The following is a 19,834-nucleotide window of genomic DNA, read 5'->3' on the forward strand; positions in this document are numbered from 1 at the left end:
GTTTGATAGCTGTAAAATTACGAGGATTTTATAGTGAAAAGTATTATTTCTTTCGTCTTAATTAATATGACACGGTTCAATTTAATATAAAAAATAATAAAAATTATCTATAGATTGATCAGGCTATATATACATGTATATTAAGAAAAAACAGTTTTAAAATTAAGTTTTTTTACTATAGAATATAAAGAATAATATTTTTTTTAAACCGATTAAAAAGAAAAATATATTGGGAGAGATAGATTTATTTTTACGTTATTACTCAACTAATTGTGGAAGTCAAAGGTTACTAAAACCAGGGGCCATGCAAAACCATTACTATGTGCTACAAGAGAGAGCAGACAGTGGATTTTTATCAATTTGGAATGCTCTCTCCAATTATTCTACGACAAATTTCATGACTAGTTTTAACGGCTTACGCACACCATTGTGACCAAAAATGATGTAATGATATACGTATTGTTCGAGAAATTCGTCTGAAGCCAACCCTTTAATTGTAACGCTTATCTTCTAAAAAAAACTTTGTTCATTTTAAAACGAATAATCTAATTTGACTTTATATGAAGTTTGAAAAATAAAGTGTTGTGACTTTAAGCTTTTAATCTTGTAATCTTAAATATATCAGGTGAAAGACTGAAATGAAAGAATTATATTTATCAATCATGCTTTTAACAAAAATGATTTGAAAGTGTATTTTAATTTTAAATTGTATTTCAATTTTGTCGGTTGAGCTGTTGGAATATGTTCAGCAATTCTCATATTCACACATACTATTTAACTTTATTACGTAGTATTTATTTTGGGTTATTCTTGTATAATCATTACTCCAAGTGAAAAATGAGTTTTTTGATGCTTAAAATTCAGTTGTGCTGTATCCACTTGTGTATTTCTTTGAATTAATATCAGACCTTATGGCCATAACCATAGTCCATACTCCATAGGCATATTATTCGTTAATTCAGTTTATTTTTCCAGTCTCCCCTGTGAGTCGTGCTTTTTTCAAAAGTCATAGACGGATTATTATGTACATATAAATGTGAATGCGTTTACATTTGTATTCTTGTGTTCATATTTTATTAAATAAAAATCTGCCAACTACTATCACTTATCTTTGTTGGCAAATTTGTCAGATCTTACAAAGCATTAATTTTTATGAAACTTCCAAGTAATGAATCTTACTAAGGTCTTAGACATTTTCACTCCCAATAATAGCCCAATGCCCCAATTCCATTTAAAGTCAATAGTATTGCAATAATAAAAAAAAAAACTTGTATATACAATGTAATTTTTGTTGTCCCTTTCAATAGCCTAGCTCCGCCCATGCTTACAGTTTTGCCAGGGTTGCTCTATTTGCACCTGTACTTGGATCAAAAACCATGGTTTTGGTTGCCTTTGCAACAGTTTTCTGATCTTAGTACTCTCTTCCTCAGACTAAATGCTGATATTTCGAAAATAGAAAATTAATACTAAAGGATATAATATTAAGTATACACCATGCCTCTCTCTTTCAAAGAAATATAGTGATGAGATTGAGGCTTAGCTATCAAATTATCAGTGTTATAGTTTCCAACTGAGTAATCTCATGCATAAAATAATATCTGCTGACTGCTGACATTAGTCGATAAATACAAATCAGATTTTCCCCCAAAAATCCAGATTTAAACTATTACAAGCTGACTTCCATAGCAAAAAAATTCTTCATCATTACTGCTCTTTGTGCAATCAGCCAAATCATAGGGGAGGGGAAAGGAAAAGGAAATGTCCAAAAAACCAGATACGTTGGTTTGGCGTTGCATCAAAAGCCTGCTGTAAGCGCAAAAACTCTGCCTGCCAAAGGTGGAGGTATTGCAGAAATAGCCTCCTGAATAACCTGATAAGTGAATTTTATTTTGTTAGAATGTTATAAAAGCAATGAAACAAGATGGTCCTAGAATTAGATCCTTTCTCTACTGGGGGAAAGATCGATTAATTGGTAAACCTTAATAACATGAAATGGTAGGATGCCACACTTTCCTACACACATTCCTACCACAAATGATGATAGGATTCCAAAATGCTGTACGGAAGCACTATGTTGTAAAATTACTAAATTGCATGTTATTAATTGGTTTTTGGGAGAATGAAAAGAGACCACAAGTGGATAGTTCCGACCAATATAGTGAAGACAGACATAAGAAATTAAACACGGTTGAATTCCATTTCTATCCTATATACCAACTTTCCACAAACCAAAATAGTAGAGAGACAGTAAAAATTTGAGAGTATGTCATCCCATGAACGAGAAAATATTGCTGGACTTCTTAGGGAAGCTCAACCAGAGTAATTTCTAGAAGTTCTGAATCTAGGACACTTGGTTAGATTTGGTGACAGCTTGGTGTGTGCATCAAGAGAGAGTGAGAGAATCAAACTTACATCCAACTGATAGCGGGCCGAAAAGTGGATTAAAAGGATGGCTTTGTTCTGAAACATGTCTGCGAAATTGATAATCTGGTAGGATGTCATCAACGCATAAAGAAAAGTATATCAGACTTCCAATAATTTTATAACGCATTCAGGATTTATTTTTCTATCTTCCAGTAAAATCTTGAGGTTAATCAAAAGTGATTATCAGGAATTAATGCAAAAAGAATTACCTCAGACAGATGAGTATGTCCATATTCTCTTGCATTATCTGCTGTTGTTTTGTCCTCCACATAAGTGCTCTGGAGAAGAATCACAAAGAAGAACTTAAATCTCTGTAACCAGTAATGTTGAAAAGGCAAATTGAACTAAAGATCTTCCCACTGCTAATTCTACTGTACCAGCTATGATGTTATTTGCATAGGAGTACGTGAACACAAGTAACGATGCTCTCCGAGCGTAAGTTATTAGTAAGAGATTAATATGCTAATTAGTTAATCCAATTGTGTCGTCGTCATAAGGATAAGTGATACATACTAGTCGGCAACTTTGTTAACTCCATAAGTTGATGAATTCATGTTGTTGATATAGTTGGATTATACAAAAATGCATAGGAGACCTTCTAAAAATTAACTCAGCAAAGTGTCATAAGTTGAAGATGACACAATAGGCAGTAAGAGTGTGAAAAATCAAACAGTGGTCCTCAAGGCCTTATGTTATGCTCCTTGGGAGTGTTTGCTAAAATTTAAGAAAGATACTGGAGTCATTAGATGCCCAGATAGTATATATTAGATATAGACCAGAAGTAGAAGAGCCACATAAATCTCATACTGAAAATATTCTTTCAAGGAAGGAAAAAATGGCTACAATGAGTCGTGGAATTTGAGCGTCATGTTTCAGGCGAGGTACATTTTTGGCAGTAGATGAAGACAGGGAATTTACCTCCATTATGAGGATTTTTGCCCTCAAAACATCAACATTTTTGGGATCCTTAATGAAGTCTGACATTGTATCTCCTGTAAATGCAATTTCAGGTGCTGTTGAAGTGTTTGTGATCTGTTAAAACCAAAGAATCTTTGTCAAACTGATACTGTGATACATAAGATATGCAGGAAGTTTATTGCAGATGCACTCTTGTGCAAGATTATATACCAAAAAAGGCTGCACAGGTGCAGGGTGCACCTGCGTCAAAAAGAAATTGCTCAATGTAAAAGCACCCCTTGGGTTGGAATTTAAACCAACCTTAATAAACAAATGCAATCAGATAAATTCCTAACCAATTATGATATCATGACAGACCTCCACACCTGATAACTTTAACTTCTTAATCTCATCTCCTGGAAGGCCTACATGTTCTTGCTTAAGCTTCTGCTTGATTGAATATACTATATAACCCTACACCATAAAAATCAGGTGATTAAAACCTCAAATAGACAACAGTAATATAAGAAGAGATCAAAATGCAAAGGTCATAACATCCGACTGTAGCAGCTGCTTTCTCTCGTAGAAATAACAAAGCATATTTTTTGGTTCGAATCCACTTAATACCGGCAAAAAAGAAGCATGGGCAGGGAAAATAAGCAATTGAAACTCAGAGCATTAAGGAAAGCACTCAACCTGGCTAGGAATGACATGATAAGTCTTAAATGCTCTAACTTTAAGATCCTTCCTCAAGTAAAATTCTTCTCCTGTGTATGCACAAACACATATTCACTTAAATTGTGAAATTAGAACTAACTCCAACTTTGTAATAACTAATTAGGAGCGCTATATAAACAATACAAATAGATTTTTACCCACATCCAACCCAATCAAAGTATGGTTCAGTTCTGAGTGATCCATAGCTCGGTGAGCTTCAAAAAGCTTCTCAACACTTTCTTTGATTACTTTTGGTACAATAATAGTAGGAGGCCTCATTCTGTAAAGGGAACGAGTCGCAACATACATAGGCAGTCCTCCTATGTGGTCCATGTGGCCATGAGAGATGAAAAGGAACTGTTGGGAGATGGCACGCTGAGGACACTTGCCAATATCAAAGGCTAAGTTAAGCGAGGGAACTATTATGCACGTCTCATGACCTGCTATTGATATCCCTTCTAGAGAGTATCCTTCAATCTGCAAGCCCCTTTCCCTCTTCTGGCTACTGTTACCCCTCCGATTTGTGTTGATCGATTCAGAATCTTTTGTTATTTTATCCTCCATTTTGCGTAACAATGATGGACTTCAACTCTGGAAGAGATTAGAACAGAGGGGAGGATAAAACAAGACTTTAGAAGGACACTAAACACTTCTTTTTTTATTTAATGATGTAAGTAAAATGTAAATTTTAGTAATGAAACCCATTCAGTACCAAACTAGTACAGAAATACTACAGAGTAGAGGAATCCTTTATATCTATAAGGATTCCAGAAATCCAAAAATAGCATCAGTGTCATTAGAAAACTCAGCATTTCACAACACTTTTAGGACACTATACACTTTCTAACACTGAATATTTTTCATAGACAAAAATTTACTTCTACAGAATATGTGAGATATTAACTATCAAGTTGTCGAATACACTCATCTTAACTCAAAGGTCCACAAGGGTAGATTCACTTGGATTTAAGAGGCATTTGAGATCAAATAAATATTAGGATGACTAGAAATTAAACCTGGAATTTATTTAATCAGAATTATTTGGTAAATGACTTAAATTCAACATTTCCACCCATCCCACTAATACAATGATGAATAGACTCGATTTTTTTTTACTTCCTTAAACTATGTGTCAAATCAAAACCAGACAAACAAATTGAAACGGAGTGTGAACAATTATACAAACTTCAGCATTTGTTTAATACAATTCTACACATAAAAAATGAATTACTTGTGATACTCATCATTAAGCTCAATTAAATATTACTCCTAGGTTACTACCAATTTACAAGAACAAAAAAATCATGAAGTATCAAACTGCTTGAATAAATAGAATCTACATTAGTCATTAGAAAGAGGTGAGGGCAGAGACTTACAGTAAATAGTGACGAGGGACGAAGGAGAAGCTTTATATGTAAGTTGGTTGCCGCTTTGAGGTGTTTTTCCGGTAAGGATTTCCCGGTGAGAGATATGGGACTAGGGCAGAGGTCTCTATTGCGGAGGAAGAAGACGGGTTTGGGTTTTTGAGGGGGTGGATTTGATTAAAATTACTAAACTGATACCTTATGTTTGAGGTAGGTTTAAGATAGTTCATTAAATATATTTTTGAACTGTTTTGGTCCTTTACGTTTTTTTAGGCACTTTACTTTCAAGCACATTTAGCTTATAAAAAGTCAAAAAAAAAAAGGGAAAAAAAAAAGAGAAAATTATGCCGGATGACAAACGTTAGGTACTATAGCTACTTAAAAAAATTGTAATTTGCGGCTACGTTTCTCCAATTCTAGCTATTCACTTGATTTGTATAGTTCATCTGATTTGTATATTTCAAAATTTGTATAATTCAATTCTTGATTTTATAAATTCAGAATTTTATAATGTTTACCTAAGCTATTTGCATACGATTTATGAAAAAATTCATAATAAATTATCCTGTTTGTATATTGGTAAAAGAAATATACAAATGAAATTTTGAAAAAAATTTAAATGTATGAATACAGAATTTGTATATACTTTACCTTATTTGTATATTCGCAAGCGAAATATACAAATCGTAACTTCCATAGCAAATAAAACTATAGCTATGGAGGCAATTATCAAAACTATAGCTAGAAAACCTTATTATGTTTGCTATTTCCAAAAAAAAAGAAGCCAAAAGTCAAAAGTAAATGGCTATCTACTTTTGATTTTTGAAGTTTGACTTTTAAACCGCTTAAAAAAAAGCTTATCTAAACACTTCCCAGTCTCTTGGTTGGTATTTAATAAATATAGTATTACTAATTATTGTTTCTATGGTAATTTTATTTTTCTTTCTAGAATATGTTAGACAATTTTAATGTAAGAAACTACATCAATAATATGATTAGAATTCGAGGAGGCTGGCTAAATCGTATTCCTTTCTTTTTTTTCGTGAATGTAAATGCTGCTGAATTGTTAGGAATCATAGACAATAGTGCTCAGAAATTGATAGTCTCTTGTGGATTTTTATTAACGCTAGTTTCTGGGTGCATTTGTAGCCTATAAAAAGGGTGGAGAAAAGATAGTAGTATTAATATCCTTTCTTCCACATGGTTGTTGAAACAAAATCCGTCGTAGCAAATTTAGAAGGTGATATAATATCACATTATAAATTAGAATAGATAGACTAATTGTTGACCGTTTAGAGTAAATTAAAAAGTGGTTCTCCACTTTTCCCTCGCAACTTCTTAATTTACTATGGAGGATATTAAGCTGAACTCTATCCATTTTTATGACAAATCATTCATCTTTTTACTTAAACGAAGAAAAATAAGAATATTAAAGAGAGATTAAAAAATATAACGAGGGAAACACAATATAATTTGTACGTATGATTATAAAAAATGGGATTGACAAAGCGTAATTTGTTTTTGTTCTTTGTTTTGGTTGTTCTAGTTGTTAGCATTGAGGCACATATTAAGGAATTTGATGATGTGTGGAAGAAGCGAGCCCAACAAGCAAAGAAGGCCGCTCGACATGCCTATAATCCTAATCCTAAGATTGTTGCTGACCATCTTAACTACCAAGTTGACAAGTAAGTTCCCTCTCATTTCTTCCTTTTTATATTATTTTCCCTGTGCCATAGACCATAGTATTTTTCAGAATTCATTCCATGTGAAAAATCGTGTAGGTAGGAACTCTTCATTCATTGGACAATTTCTCGTATGATTATTTACGTGAATTCAAGTTCCCATTGATTGCCTCCCTTTATTATATATTGGGCTACTGGCGGACCTCTAACCTAAAAGTTCTAGTTAAAAGAGGCGATCTCTAGATGCCGTATAATTGTCCTTTTAGTTTATTTCCGCTTGTACTTGTTGATACGGCTACATATACTAGTGGAAATAAGTTAGGTCCAAGATCTATTTTTTCAACATGATATCAAAGTACGTAGGGCCAATCAATTCTTGTATCACCTAGGCCTCCATATTATCTTGTTCACTCTCTAGTTGTCAAGTATAGGCGTGTAAAGGTGTTACTAGTCCCACATGATCGGAAAATGGATGACAATTTGTCTCCTTATATGGTCTTGGACATTCCTCACAAGTTGAGGCATAAATAGTAAAAAAGTTAAACCCAAAGTTCATTTCTTTATCACCCTTTTCATTTTTCTATTTGGAGCTGGGTAGGAAATTAAGAATGCAAGTTGAACGCAGCATTTTAATCCTATAGGACGACTCTAGTATTATTAATATTATATACGATAAATTATGTACATATTTAATTGACTGACTCTAAATTTTGAATCTGCTTCTGAATTTAAAGGGTTGTACGAGGCAGCAATAGCAGAAGAAGGGACCTGCACAGGTACAACGGAAAATGCATGGCTATTAATCCTATAGACCAGTGCTGGAGGTGTGATCCAAACTGGGCTCGGAACCGCATGAAATTAACAGATTGCGTCCTTGGCTTTGGTCGCAAGACGACGGGAGGCAAAGGTGGAAAAATCTATGTAGTAATGGACAATTCAGACAACGAATTAGTTAATCCTAAGCCGGGCACATTGCGCCACGCTGTGATCCAGCCAGAGCCACTTTGGATTATATTTGCTAAGAATATGGTAATTAGGCTTAACCAGGAGCTTATCATGACAAGCAACAAGACGATTGATGCTCGAGGAAGGCAAGTGCACATTGCTCATGGTGGTGGCCTTATGTTACAGTTTGTACACAATGTGATTATTAGTAACCTTCACATTCATGATACTAAGGCTGGTAGTGGTGGGTTAATTAGAGACTCTGTCAGTCATTATGGTTATCGATCGAAAAGTGATGGTGATGGAATTTCAATCTTTGGATCAACAAATGTTTGGATCGATCACATTTCCATGTCCAATTGTCAGGATGGTCTCATTGATGCTGTTGAGGGTTCCACTGCCATTACCATTTCCAATTGCCATTTCACCAAGCATAATGATGTAAATCATCTCCAAATTCCAACTCCCAAGTCCTATCTACTTGATTTTGTTTTTTCTAATCAGAATGAAACACAAAAGTTTGATTTTTTTGCTAAAATTTTGTAGGTCATGTTGTTTGGTGCCAGTGATACTGCCTCAGGGGACTCTGTTATGCAAATCACACTTGCATTCAATCACTTTGGGCACGGTTTGACGCAGAGGATGCCGAGAGTTAGATGGGGATTTGTTCATGCTGTCAACAATGATTACACACATTGGCTTATGTATGCCATTGGAGGAAGCATGCATCCCACCATCCTTAGCCAGGGGAATCGTTTTATCGCTCCTCCAAATCCTAATGCCAAAGAGGTAAACACGATAAAAACATTATTTTTTTCTCACTAACTCTCCAAAACAGCACAACGGAACACGTCTAATAGATGATTGATGTATCACGTATGCCCAATTTTCTTCCTCTGTGTAGGTGACCAAAAGGGACTATGCACCCGAGAATGTGTGGAAGAATTGGGTGTGGAAATCACAGGGAGATCTTATGATGAACGGGGCATTCTTTGTAGAATCTGGAGATCCAAAACATGCATTCTTGAAAGGTCCTGATATGATCACCTCCAAGCCAGGATCATTCGTGAGCAGCCTGACGCGATTTTCAGGCTCTCTCAAATGCATTGAGGGGAGGCCTTGTTAGAGCATTTTCAGCCTCAACAACAAAATAAAATATTTACAATACAAATAGTACCTATAAAGTGTATAGAGTTAGCGATCTGCTCCCTTTCTCCTCTTATTTACCAAGCTGGTGATTGGACTGAGGGAGAATGAGTGTTGAGTATTGTACATTGGCTTCTATAAGTTCTTCAACAATTTTGTTTTTCGTGTATTAATATAGTAGAGAAATATTAATCAAATATGTTGTTACTAGTTGCGGTGATTATTTTCCCTGACTAAGGACATTCAAGAGGGAGTTGCTCGAATAGTGAGCACCTCTCACTTCACTTTCATCCCAAAGTTGTGAGATCGAATCACCAAGGGAGTAAAAAGAGTGGGAGCTTCTAGGGAGGGATAAAATAAAGAAAGTTGATTAGAGACATTGTTTTATTACAACAGTGTCCTCAGCTTCTATACATATACATGTAACTGTTTTGTGATGGTTAAAATTCATTCCTGTTATAAAATCCCCAATCAAGCCTTGGATGTTTTTATTATTGATAAGTAAAAAGTTAGAGGTTGCTTCCTTTATTAGAATCGGGTGTAACTAATTCATAAATATGAAGCTCCCAGAATAAGCATCTAAAAATCTACAAATTTGCATGTTGAAATAGATAGTGAATTGAGAGAATTCGTCAGCATAAAGAAACTCACCAAAGAAACAAGTGTGGTTGAACGGAAAACCGACACATTGCAATCTCTCTATGCCTCCGTGGACGCTTCATTGCAGAAAATTCTATATGACTCACTAAATGATCAAAATAAAAAGAGAAGCAAAATTTGCTTAGAAGTACCTCAAATTTACATTTGAGATTCCACAGAATGCTGAGAAACCAAATAATACCTACACAATAGTCATAGCCATGAAGCATATTCATCAAGGTCACAAGTCAATAATAAGTCTTATGGAGTTCAACAAGGAAAAGAGTTAAGTGTAAACCAAATTACAAAACATTCTCCAAATACATAATATAAAATGAAAGAAATACGGATCAATACAGGATTGGAGTGACCCAAATTAGTGGACAAACATGACTGAGGGACAACATCACACACGGCTATAGTGAGGCTCGAAGCTGTGCCATTTGCTGAACTAAAAACTCCCATATCCAAGCCACCCCCTTCTACTTAACAGATATATTATGAACTCCAGCAGCACACACCTTTGTAAATTGCAAAACAAACTGATACAAATTTATAGAACAAAAGAGCAAAAGCCCTGGAGGCCAAAAACATATAGAGCAGAAATTCAACAGCTCTAAAGAGTAAAAGCCCAAGAAACCAAATGGCTTATTAATAACTAAACTGGATCAGATCATTGGATTTCCAATTAATCAAAGAAAAAGTCAGGCAGTTAATAACTGGTTATAATAGCACAATGGCTACAACTAACTTAGAGCCCAACTCTACTGGATTCAGAAAGCTACACTGTGCAGTAAAGAAATCTTAATGTAGCTGAACTTATCATTTGCTAACTTATCCTGAAATTGGGAAGCAACTCCCATAAAACACGACTTTTAACAGAAAGATAAAATTTACAGAAACCATAGACGAATAATATCACCATGAAGCTGTATTTGACATTTGAGATTGAAAGGAACACTGAGAAGTTACACAGTAACATGCCACTTCAATTGGAAAACATAAGCATTACACTAAAAGGTAATGATACTATCATCCATTTATTATAGAATAATTTCAAAACAAACATCAGCATCAAGCATCATACGTAGATTAGGATAGACAGTAGAGCATCAACATCGGATGACTTGTTCTCTCCCTTTATTTCTTCTTTTCTGCTAACCAATTTCAGTTCTGAACTTATTATAAATCTAAACATATACATAAATCTATATATATAACTTATGGTGCTCAACAAGGAAAAGGGTTTTGCATAAAATAAATTATGAAACATTCGCCAAATATACATAATATAAAATGAAAGCAAGCAATACTGATCAATACAGAGTTGGAGTGACCCAAATTGGTGGACAAACACAACCGAGAGAAACACTGTTGTAGTGAGGCTCAAAGCTGCCATTCGCTATGTTATAAACACCCATATCCATGCCACCCCCTTCTTCATAGGAGAGGTATGATTCCACAAAATCATCAGTATAATAAATATGGTTGGGCTTGACCCCTGGAGATTGAGAAGCCTGTACTGAGATAGATGCATTAGCACCCAAAAAAAGAGCTCTGTCCCCTACTTCCTTGGTTTCCCTCAATCTTCCAGCGGCTAAGTCAACCTCAAAAACTCCAAAATTTGTTGTCCCAAAAGTTTCACCATCGTTATCATCGTCATATATTGGTGTTAATGAAAGCCTGCTACTATCTTCTCTGATAGGTGCCCTACTTTTTACACCGTAGCGCACAACTACAAATAATGATCCCATTGATTCTAGGATATAGAACTCGTCTCCCTTGTAATGGGGTGGTAAGCTGGCTACTATTTGAGTGTGAGTGGGACTAGAACCAGTAACATCATAGACCAACACACAGCCACTCCAATCAACTGCATAAAATTTTTCAGTATAATAGACCAGATCACTATGTATATGTTTATAGGGAGAGTTTATGTTGTCAATACTTGTCCATCTCAAATCTCCTGGCCTCCAAAAACTGAAGAATTTCATATTTCCGTCAATCACAGCGAGAATGTAGTTCGATGTATGAGAAGGACTAGCTGATAAAACTGCTTTGTGAAAAAAAGTCCATGGATAGCCTACCTCATGGTCTTCATAATCTTTGGTGGTATTTGGATGGGGCAATTCGATCTCAACACCCGAGAAGGGTTGTAGCAGACTTGTTTCACTCTCATCTTTCCCGGTTGTGATTAGCCATCCCATAGACTCTAGACATCGTTTTCATATGGCTTTCGGAATCCTCTTGTTTAAAATCATGCCATTGTAGAGGCTGAAGAATTTTCGACAGGAACTGTCTTTATCCTTCTGATCCTCTGCTAACATCAACCACGGAATTCTAGGCAGGTCACTGTTGAAATTGTCCTTGGTGGCGGCGCATTGCCAAGATTTTCAAACGGCCCCAAAAGTAAGGTAGTCCTCAATCAAATTTATACGCTTTACTATTAGCCAGCAAATCATACTGAAGCTCAGACCAATTCGACATCCTGGTGCTTAATATCGGGAATTCACTCAAGTTTTTTCTGTTTTGGTTGAACAATACACAAACCTTATAACAAGCCATATATATATAACTGAGAGAGATATCCCAATTAAGGTCGGATTCTGAGGAGAGAAGCCCACTTCAAACACTAATAGGAATCTAATTTTGCCGACACACACTGACACCTTTCCCTATCCTATTACTCTTTCCCAAAAGAATTTTACTAGGGTTAAATAAATAATTTAATAGCATAATTGGAACATAATTTAAATATACCATAAGTAAAAAAAGAAATCGGTAAATTTCATAAATTTTGTACCAAATATTGCTAAAATTTTCATTTACATCAAATATTGCCCAAAATTAGCGCTTCATACACGGGAACAAAATTATTTTCAATAAAATTGTCATATTTATCTGTCTGTAATGTATTTACATATACTTCTTTCTGTCTCCTTTAATAGTTATAGTTTTTTTTTAGAGTCAAATTATACTTCCTCCGTCCCATTTTATGTGGCATCATTTTCTTTTTTGTCAGTCCCAAAAAGAATGTCACATTTCCTTATATGGTAAGTTTATAAAGGTACAATTTCTCTTTTATTCTTGTTGGTCCCACTTAATCTTAAAATAATACTCCAATACATTTATGAGGAGAGAGAAAAAAGAGTCTACTTTTTAAAGGGCAATTTGGTAAACATTTCAAAGTATTCATTTATTTCTTAAACTCCGTGCCTGGTCAAATGTTGCCACATAAAATGGGACGGAGGGAGTAAAAATACTTTGACGAACATTTTTATAATGTATTTTTTCATTACATTGATATGCAAAAATTTCCAATTTATGGCATTTTTGTATGATTTTTGAATATCTAAAATTTTATTTTAAAATATCTAATTAATATAATCTAATTTAACTTTAAAAAATAATCAAATTAATTTTATATCAAAGACGCATATAAGCAAGTGTATCTTTATGTTCCTGTATTGCTTTATTAATCACTTTTTAAAAAAGAAAACACTTTTGTTTAAAAAAAAAGAAGGTGTTTGATTTTATATCAAAGACGCATATAAGCAAGTGTATCTTTATGTTCCTGTATTGCTTTATTAATCTCTTTTTTAAAAAAGAAAACACCTTTTTTTTTATAAAAAAAAAAGGTGTTTGACAAATCAATAAAACGGTTTTCAAATAGAAGCAAAAGCAGTTATTCTGCAATTGAAATTAAGCTATAAATTTCTGCTTCTTAAAAAAAAAATTGAAGCAAAAGCAGAAAATTATTTTTTACAAGACCAAAATATTCATTCCATATTTACATATTTACTCATACATCCCTTATTAAATAATTAACATATCTCATAACTTTGGTAAAAGTTACATTTAAGAATTTTATTTTTATATAATATTTTTTATTATTATTTTACGTTTATTCTCATTACTTTATATCTAATATTTTTAATTATATTTATAACACCATATTAATATTAAATCAATATTTAATTATTTTCTTATTTATCTATGCATAATATTGATTGAAAAATTGACTATGTACATTTCAATTCAATAAAAATAAAAGTTTGATTATATTTTTTATAATCGATATTTAAAAAAAAAAACTATCTATAGAATAATATTCATATTAAAAGTACATTGATACTTGTTCTTTTTCGTAGTTTGACATTTGAAAGCATTTTTCAAAAAAGATTAGTCAAACACAATTTGATTATCAAAAAGATTTTTCAAATGAGTTAGTCAAACACAAATTATTATTTTTTCAAAAACACTTTTCTAAAAAGCTATTTTAAAATACAAATATTTCTAAAAATTAACAAATTTTAACAATAATGCCAAACATGCATCTCAGCTTTATAAATTTTTGCAAGTCAAATAATGGCATAATAATGTAAGGATTTGTTATGCCTAGGTTAAGTAATGGTGGAATTTTTATTCTTAAGTTTAAAGTTGTTAAATTTTTAAAATCAATTATTAAGAAAAAAATGTTTTATATTTTGATTTTAAAATATGCAACCCAAAAATAAAAAGGTGTTCAAAAACTTTTTTGAGGTTTCACACAGAATAAATAACGACGTTAGAATCTTTTTATATTGAAATCAACACATAAACAATCCCTACTTGTTAGAATATTGTATTTAGATATTCGACCATCAATCATTGTAATTGTCTCTATGGAAAGCATACAAGATGATGAATTCTCAAACAAATGTCAAGTGTGGCCTAAGTCAATAAGAACACAACACAACATGAAGCTTTTTCTTAACATAGAATTGGGACATAGTCCGAAGGGAAATATTAAATTCATAGGACATGAGCTGAGAATCGACTTTCACTACAATTAAACCATACCCGTATCAAAAGGCATGTTGATTCTCCTTTCCCAAGTTTTCCAATCTCCCCGTAATTTGACACTGAGATAGCTTGTGAATTCTTTTAAAATTGTGCATAAAAATCAAACGTTTCGAACTATAAATAAACGAGAGATGTGTAGGAAACTTCAGGTCCCTTAAAATATTAGGTAATTATTTTACTTTGCTAAAGTTAAGAAGCTTGTAATTATTTTTAATTCCTCTGGTTCTTATTCATTGAATTCAAATTATCGGAGAATATGTTGAGTCACCTATTTCATTGGGCCAAGTCACAAGATCAAAATTGGTCCAAAATCCACCAATTTCAGGCCCAATCTTTCTAACCCGGCTCAATTTGTTTATTTCCTTAACCCACGCGCAAACTTTCAGTTAACAAAATAACAGACGCTCTTGTCATGTCCCGCCACATCACAGTGAAAATTTGTGTCTGAATAGGGGCGGAAGGGTCTAGAGTTGTGGAGAGGTTTCCGGAAGACTCTAAAACCCTTTAGATTATTCAAGAAGGGTAGAGAATTCTCTAGAATAACTTAGAAGGTCCTGGATAGTTTCCAAGAAAGCCTTAGAATTCTCTAAAATGTGCAGAAAATTCTAGAAGAGGGACTAAATATTTTCTTGAAAAGCTTTAGAATTTCCTAGAATTAGTAGACGATTCTAGGGAGGGACCAAAGTGTAAATAGTTTAGAAATTTGTAAAGTAAATATTAATTACATTTTAGTCCCTAGGAGGTAGTATAAATAGAGGTGCCCCTCATTTGCAAGGCACCATCCAAGCAAGCAACCAAACAAGTGTCAGCAATCTTCCAAGCTTAATACAAGTCTTCTTTCAAACTTCTCAAAATTCTCTAACTAGTCTTAAAGGGCTTACTTGAGCTTACAAGATCGTGAAAGATTCGTGACTAAGTTGTCAAGTGCCGCACGGAATATTAGTCAGACTCTAAGTCTGTGACACTCCGCTCCCTCATTCTCTTTCTCACTTCGTCTTTTCAGAGAAGAACGAACCAGACGATGCCATTGAACCCTAGAAACCATACGAACCCAAGAAACCATACGAATGAAGCTCATCCCATCTCTTCTCGAATTCGTTACAAAGTCAGCCCACGAGAGGCACAAGCCTTCGTGCTAGAAGCTTCTAAAAAAGGGATACGGGGCTCGCATCTACTCCATTTTTCTCAAAAATCTGCTGTAAAATCAGTACGAATTCACATCCACGGATAGAGCTCTCAGTTTTCATTCACGGTTTTGATTGCCTCCGAAGAAGGTATGTCTCATTCCTATCTCTAAATACTATTTTCTTGATTGATTTGTACAATTTTTCTTATTCTTAGCTCTTAATACTATTTTCTGTCTGTTCTAGAAGTTTCCAAAGAAGGGCTACGAGGCTCGCATCTATTCGATTTCTCGAAAATCTTTGCCAAAATCAGTACGATTTCATACCCAAGACTCACAGCTAGAGCTCTCAGTGTTCATTCATTGCCTTGAAAAGAGAACAAGGTATTGTCTTTTCTTTCTCTTATTCCTATCTTATATTATCAATGATAATATTCATAATGTTTGTTTCAATATCAAGTTAGTAAAGTTATGCAAATCAAGAAAGAGGAATCACCAAAAATTCTTGTTTTTTGATAACAAATGTAAACAGGATAAGTTATATGTTGGATCTAAGAACATATATTTTATCCAATTTGTAATCACACGACTTACACAGCAGTAAAGAAAAATACGTCTGCTCTAAGTTACCTAAATAGAAACTTTCTGCGAACAATTAAATTTGTGAAATTAACTGAATAAAAAGTGAGTTGAATCGAGCTAATCAATCAGTAATACAAATGTCCGGAGATATTCCCAAGGAAACATCCATTAGAATGTCTTAAGGATAAATAAGAAAGATCCTTAAGATATATTATGGGAGGTGCACAAGATGTAGTATAAGATAGGTATGGGAGGTGTGGCTGGTGATCAGTTCTGTGTATAGGTTCTGCTTTGTTTGTAAATATTTGCCTTGGTAATAAAATATCTCTAGTTCCCCCCAAAAAATAATCTATGTCCAATTTTAGGTGTGCGGTTAATTTTTAATATGTATTTTTGTTTTTAACTTGACCGAATTTTTCATCTGCTATCGATTTCTTAGGGTCGTGTATGAGTTCGGACTAAAACTTTATACATTAAGATGTTCTGGCAATAAGATCCCAGAAATTGAAAAATGAAAGAAAAAGAAATATCAACCACAATTGCAGGAATGATGATATGAAAAAGTACGATTTACCTATGAATATTCTATTTAATACTACTATGATTATGCATCTTTATGTTCTCTTCTATTATGTGGCGGTGTTCTTCGGTTTCATTTTCTTCTGTGAATCGAACCTTTGTCCTAGAGATGTTTGAAAATAAGTTTCGCTAATCTAATAATTTTAAGCATTAGTGTCATGTAATTCTATAATTCCTTTAACTGGTAGTCCGGACCTTTGATATCATTTTTGTAGAAATTCCACATCAAGATATATGTTGGTATCCCTAATGCTTCCTTGATGCCTACACTTTTGGTATAAGAGTGACTTGAGTATAGTTTATGGGATTAAACATCTCAGCAGTAGTAAAGAAATCAAGGATAACACTTGTAACCTCTGCTCCAATTATATTCTAAGCCCTTTTTTTTTTTTTTTTTTAAAGAAGTGGGCATTCAAGCCTTACAAGTTTACAACCGTGTACCTTAGAGATGTGAATATCATTTAAAATCTGGAATATTTCCTCTCTGGTTACTCGCCTGATCAAATCCTTCTATTGGCAATACTCAGTCTAGGACCTGCTTGATGTTTTTTTTTAAAAAAGTGGGCATTCAAGCCATCACGTCCATGTACCTTAGAGATATCAATATCATTTAAAATTTGGAATATTTCCTCTCTGGTTAGTCGTCTGATCAAATCCTTCTATTGAGCAATACTCAGTCTAGGACCTGCTTGATGGTCATTGGGTTAATTGTTGGCTCAAAAACCTCATTTTTAGTAACTTCACCAGCGAGACAAAATATAACGTGTTGGGTATTAGTCTGAAATCCGTTATCCTAAAAATTCTTCATAGATTTTAAACTTGGTAACTTCTTAGCGAATACCAAATTCATTCTCAGCAATTATTTCTGCTAGAGAATAATTTTTCAAGTTGTAACAGAATGGCACAACTTTAATAAGATTGAATACTTCTTATATGCACCTAAAACACTTATAAAAGACTGAAGAAAACTTTATCAACCACAAAATGTTTTATATCTTACTTAGAAAATGAGGAGTTCATTCCTTACCTCTCAATATGAGCTACTGATTAATCACTATCAAATAGTTTTTCCCTTACTTTTCTTACTCGGTTCTTTTCATAGTACTCGCAAAGCAATGGTATGGTCTGCTCTTGTATGGAGATACCTTCGATTTTAACTTTGAGGATTTTTTGACATTTGAGTATCAGCGTTGTATGACTATTTTTTAATAATTTCCTTGATTAAATCCTTTGCTTAAGATATTCTGAAATGTCTTATTAGCTGATATAACCTTTCAGTGTTCACTATGATTTTCAATTTAGCTTCCAATATTTAGTAGAACAGTATTGCAGGAACGATGATATTAAAAAGTACAGTTTACCTATGAATATTCATACACCAATTATGATTATCGAAACTTCACAGAGAAGAAAAAGGAAGGGGGTACAAAACTATAGAGGAAAAGTTAAAAAGATTCATTCAATCATCTAAATTAGAGCATCCAAATGGGAATGGAAATAAAGTATGTTTAATGAGCAGAAAGGTCTCAAGTTTGAGCCTCAAGTATGAACTTATCCTTTTCTCGCGTAAAGTAATGGCTTCGAGGACAAATAGCTTAGCATGTGATGAGTTGTTTTCCTATAGATGTTTGAAAAAAAAGCTTCGCTAATCTAATAATTTTAAGCATTAGTGTACATGTAATTCTATAATTCCTTTAACTGGTAATCAGGACCTTTGATATCATTTTTGTCGAAATTCCACAGCAAGATATAGGCTGGGTCTAATTTTAGTTTTTTTTTTTGTAATAATTGTTCAGTTATGTCGGATCCTTCTAAAGCTATGTACTTTTGAAGAATTTGACACATGTATGACTACATTTTTTAGAGTCAGAGCAACATAGAATAGAAGTGGTCTGGCAGTCTAATGTTTCCTTGATGCCTACACTTTTGGTATAAGAATGACTTGAGTATAGTTTATGGGATTAAACATCTCAGCAGTAGTAAAGAAACCAAGGATAACACTTGTAACCTCTGCTCCAATTATATTCTAAGCCTTCCTTTTTTTTTAAAGAAGTGGGCATTCAAGCATCACAACCGTGTACCTTAGAGATGTCAATATTATTTAAAATCTGGAATATTTCCTCTCTGGTTACTCGTTTGATCAAATCCTTCTATTGGCAATACTCAGTCTAGGACGTGCTTGATGTTGTTTTTTAAAAAAGTGGGCATTCAAGCCATCACGACCATGTACCTTAGAGATGTCAATATTCTGAAATGTCTTATTAGCTGATATAACCTTTCAGTGTTCACTATAATTTTCAATTCAGCTTCCAACATTTAGTAGAACAGTATTGAATCTTGGATTTCAGACTTATGTTATCTGTTGTTTGGTCACGAAAAATTAGAATTTCAGCAATCAGTTTGCTGTATAATTGAAATTGACCATTTTGGTTCTGTAAGAACATTTTTCAATTCACAAGATGTTAATGGGTAGGCTGTTATTACAAGCTTGTATAATATCAAGAATGGGTTGTTGATATCATGAATAGGGACTTTTAAAGCATTTCTCATCTACTCTCTCATAAAACCTTCAGCGAAACCCCAAACATGGAGCATGAAAAGAAAGATAAAGAATCGAAGAGTAACCGCTTAGACTCAAAAGTCTCCAAAGCGGAGAAAAAAACGGTTTGCTTCCACTAAAACAAGGCAGAATATACCTTCAATGGCATCAAAGGCCATAACAATCAGGTTCACAGAAAGTTTCAGGACTTTCACAAGAATTTTAAGCATAGCTGCGACACTTGCAAAAATGTTTTTCCAAGCAAACTTGACTTGGAAAATCACATGTCTTGTTATCATGGTATGTATACATTTTTCTAACAAATTTTTTCTTTAGTTTCTTGCTTTTTTAA

The 19,834-nt window shown here is 33.6% G+C and overlaps 2 protein-coding genes and 1 pseudogene across 2 annotated transcripts; 1 reads left to right on the forward strand and 2 right to left on the reverse strand.

Annotated features, from left to right (window-relative positions):
- Positions 1-1,741: 1,741 nt before the first annotated feature.
- Positions 1,742-5,439, reverse strand: LOC125830924 (nuclear ribonuclease Z-like). The gene is made up of 8 exons (XM_049510114.1): positions 5,415-5,439; positions 4,197-4,629; positions 4,018-4,088; positions 3,700-3,795; positions 3,343-3,456; positions 2,634-2,702; positions 2,413-2,487; positions 1,742-1,870 (listed from the first exon to the last, which is right to left on the reverse strand). The coding sequence occupies exons 2-8, from the start codon at positions 4,600-4,602 to the stop codon at positions 1,796-1,798; spliced, it is 906 nt and encodes a 301-aa protein (XP_049366071.1). The 5' UTR covers positions 4,603-4,629; positions 5,415-5,439; the 3' UTR covers positions 1,742-1,795.
- A 1,418-nt stretch (positions 5,440-6,857) lies between these two features.
- LOC125830911 (probable pectate lyase P59) lies at positions 6,858-9,462 on the forward strand. Its single transcript, XM_049510100.1, has 4 exons — positions 6,858-7,087; positions 7,819-8,470; positions 8,576-8,818; positions 8,934-9,462. The coding sequence occupies exons 1-4, from the start codon at positions 6,897-6,899 to the stop codon at positions 9,153-9,155; spliced, it is 1,308 nt and encodes a 435-aa protein (XP_049366057.1). The 5' UTR covers positions 6,858-6,896; the 3' UTR covers positions 9,156-9,462.
- A 1,283-nt stretch (positions 9,463-10,745) lies between these two features.
- Positions 10,746-12,301, reverse strand: LOC125830915 (F-box protein At2g26160-like; annotated as a pseudogene).
- Between the last annotated feature and the right edge of the window lie 7,533 nt (positions 12,302-19,834).

The sequence above is a fragment of the Solanum verrucosum genome, unplaced genomic scaffold (assembly GCF_900185275.1).
Source record: "Solanum verrucosum unplaced genomic scaffold, falcon-dt-bn FXZP01000049.1, whole genome shotgun sequence".
Lineage (NCBI taxonomy): Eukaryota > Viridiplantae > Streptophyta > Magnoliopsida > Solanales > Solanaceae > Solanum > Solanum verrucosum.

What these genes read in the sequence shown, in the direction of transcription:
- LOC125830924 (XM_049510114.1), bottom strand. Translation starts at nt 4,602, where the DNA reads ATGGAGGATAAAATAACAAAAGATTCTGAATCGATCAACACAAATCGG. An exon ending in ATCATGTCATTCCTAGCCAG is followed by an intron (nt 3,796 to 4,017) that starts GTTGAGTGCTTT and finishes TTTATGGTGTAG; the next exon opens with GGTTATATAGTATATTCAAT. An exon ending in TAAAGTTATCAGGTGTGGAG is followed by an intron (nt 3,457 to 3,699) that starts GTCTGTCATGAT and finishes TGGTTTTAACAG; the next exon opens with ATCACAAACACTTCAACAGC.
- LOC125830911 (XM_049510100.1), top strand. Translation starts at nt 6,897, where the DNA reads ATGGGATTGACAAAGCGTAATTTGTTTTTGTTCTTTGTTTTGGTTGTT. An exon ending in CTTAACTACCAAGTTGACAA is followed by an intron (nt 7,088 to 7,818) that starts GTAAGTTCCCTC and finishes CTGAATTTAAAG; the next exon opens with GGTTGTACGAGGCAGCAATA. An exon ending in CAAATCCTAATGCCAAAGAG is followed by an intron (nt 8,819 to 8,933) that starts GTAAACACGATA and finishes TCCTCTGTGTAG; the next exon opens with GTGACCAAAAGGGACTATGC.